This window comes from Saprolegnia parasitica (assembly GCF_000151545.1).
Source record: "Saprolegnia parasitica CBS 223.65 unplaced genomic scaffold supercont2.1073, whole genome shotgun sequence".
NCBI classification, from domain to species: Eukaryota; Oomycota; class Saprolegniomycetes; order Saprolegniales; family Saprolegniaceae; genus Saprolegnia; species Saprolegnia parasitica.
This window is the reverse complement of record NW_012157467.1, coordinates 265-2,500: the sequence shown is the minus strand read 5'-3', so window position 1 is coordinate 2,500 and position 2,236 is coordinate 265. Positions and strand designations below refer to the sequence as shown.

General features: G+C 55.1%; 2 protein-coding genes across 2 annotated transcripts; one reads left to right on the top strand and one right to left on the bottom strand.

The window, feature by feature from the left end:
* Positions 1-335: 335 nt before the first annotated feature.
* SPRG_18249 (hypothetical protein) lies at positions 336-667 on the bottom strand (the record flags this gene model as incomplete). The annotated part of the gene is made up of 1 exon (XM_012357686.1): positions 336-667. A coding segment is annotated over one exon (332 nt), but the record flags the coding sequence as incomplete, so codon positions are not given.
* Positions 668-917: 250 nt separating this feature from the next.
* Positions 918-1,328, top strand: SPRG_18248 (hypothetical protein; the record flags this gene model as incomplete). Its single annotated transcript, XM_012357685.1, has 1 exon — positions 918-1,328. A coding segment is annotated over one exon (411 nt), but the record flags the coding sequence as incomplete, so codon positions are not given.
* Between the last annotated feature and the right edge of the window lie 908 nt (positions 1,329-2,236).

Below are 2,236 nucleotides of genomic sequence, written 5' to 3'. Positions count from 1 at the left end.
CCTCGCCCAACACGACGTGGCCGCGACGTCACCTCGTCCCGCGGATCGCGCTCCTGCCTCCGCCTGCCTAAATCAAGTCCCTCAACTGAGTACACACAACGAAGAAAGTCCGACAATTTTATTTAGCATAGTTTTATCTATTGTAAAAGACGACCCACTTCAACAACAACGAATTAGTGGAATCCGCTAGAGTTTCATTCACAATCCGCTAAAATTTCAGTGTCGAAAAATCCGCTAGACGATTCAGTGAAAATCCGCTAGAATTTAATTATCACCCACGAGCATACCATCACGCTTATAGTGGACGGGGGCGTTGGCGGCGGGGCAGAAAGCACGCACCGATGGACGATTCCAAGGTCGTCTTGATCCAGTTGGATAAAGTCGAAAAGATGAGCCGATCTACCGCGATGAACGACGTCTCGGCGCGAATCAAATAAAAAATACCGTCGCGGTCGCTCGGCACCGTTGTCTCCGAGTCCTCGCTCTTGATCGTCGCCAGCATGCCATGGATTGCGCCTTCGTCGGCCATGTCGTTGAGAAACGTGGCTTCTTGATCCCGCGCCAGTGCGATCTCAAAGCGTGCGCCCAGTGTCACGGCCACGTACACCTCAAAGACGCACCAGCTTCGCCGAAGCACGATCGGGTCGTTCCACGGGTGCATGATCATGACCCGATGGCTGCAAGACCGTTCTTGAACGTTGTCGACCAGTACTCGAACGGGTACGAGCCCGCGAGGTGTTGGTTGTTGTTGAAGACACAAAACCATCGAGGTGGCCCTTGTGCTAGCGCATGCGCTGAAAAATTTGCACGCCCTCGGGAAGCTGCATCGGGATATCAAGAGCCTCAACATCTTTCTCTTGACGACGTACTACATTCGACTCGCTGATCTCGGCGAGGCACGGACACTCGATGACTGTATGACGACGGGTGTTGGTACCAAGTTCTGGATCGCGCCCGAGGTACTTCGATCGAGCAATGGTGGGCCTAGCTACGGCTCTCCCGCCGACATTTACTCGTTTGGCGTCGTCCTCACCGAGCTCGACACGGGCGAGACGCCGTATGCCGACATCGACGACAAGCTTTCGATTCTCGACAGAGTGTGCGATGGCACGCTGCGTCCGAAAATGAGCGCCACTTGCGAGCCTTGGCTCCAAGCGCTCGCAAACCAGTGTCTGGAACACGATCCCGCCAAGCGCCCGACAGCCGACAGCATTATCGCTACACTCGTGGCGCATCGGGATGGCAAGAACGTACCGGCAACAAAAGGTGTGCTTACGGTGATGGCCAGCCTTGCAACGATCGACGAGGAAGACACCGAAGCCCAGGAAGTACTGCCGCCTGGATGGAAATATACAATTGGCTCATCACAAGTGTAGGCCCCGTAAGAACGCTATCGCTGTCGCCGCGCTGTCCCCATGGCGCATTTTTGATGTTACATTGGACCGATTTTGAACACGAAATTACATGTTGAAACACGCCTTTGTGGTTTGAATGACTCGACTGGAAGGCTATTTGGTAGCGTTATTATCGAGACGCCCTGCGCGACGATGCGAGAGACATGCCGTTTAGTAAAGCTCTGCGTATGAATGACAGCAACCAAGGGTCACGAAACCGTCTATTGACCCTTGCAACAATCTATTGGCGCAGGCCATGGCCCTACCTACCTACGATTAACATGGCCGCGAGCCGCCATCGCTGACGCTGTGTACGACTCGTTCCTGCTGCTATTACGTACACTGCTAGAAGACACATGCGAGCCATGCAATGCGACGTAGACCGAGTTGGCGTCTGTGCTGGAGGCGCGGCGACGATCGACCTGCCTTTCCAAGACGACAGCACCGAGTTGGCTATACAATGACGTTGGCCGAGGTGGGTCGCTTCCAGATCACGTCGGCTGCATCGTGCTGGCTATGCTAGCCGCCACCAAAAGGCTACTGCAGCGCCGTCGTCGATGCCACGGCCGTCGCGCTGCCGCTTGCTCGTTCCGTTGTGGCAAAGCAAAATGACGTCCGGGTACCATTGGATTCGGCATGTGCCGATTCATGCGTGCGCCTTTCTTGCGCGAGACTTGACAAAACCTGCGTCGACCAGAACGAGGTGTCATGTGCCACCTTTGGAACGTTGTGTTTTTTGGCCTCTGATTCGGCTTCGAGTCGCGCGACTCGTCTCGGCAGGTGCGTACGACTTCAGTCCAAACTTTCAACTCGATTGCGGACTCGAGGATCGAATCGAGCGC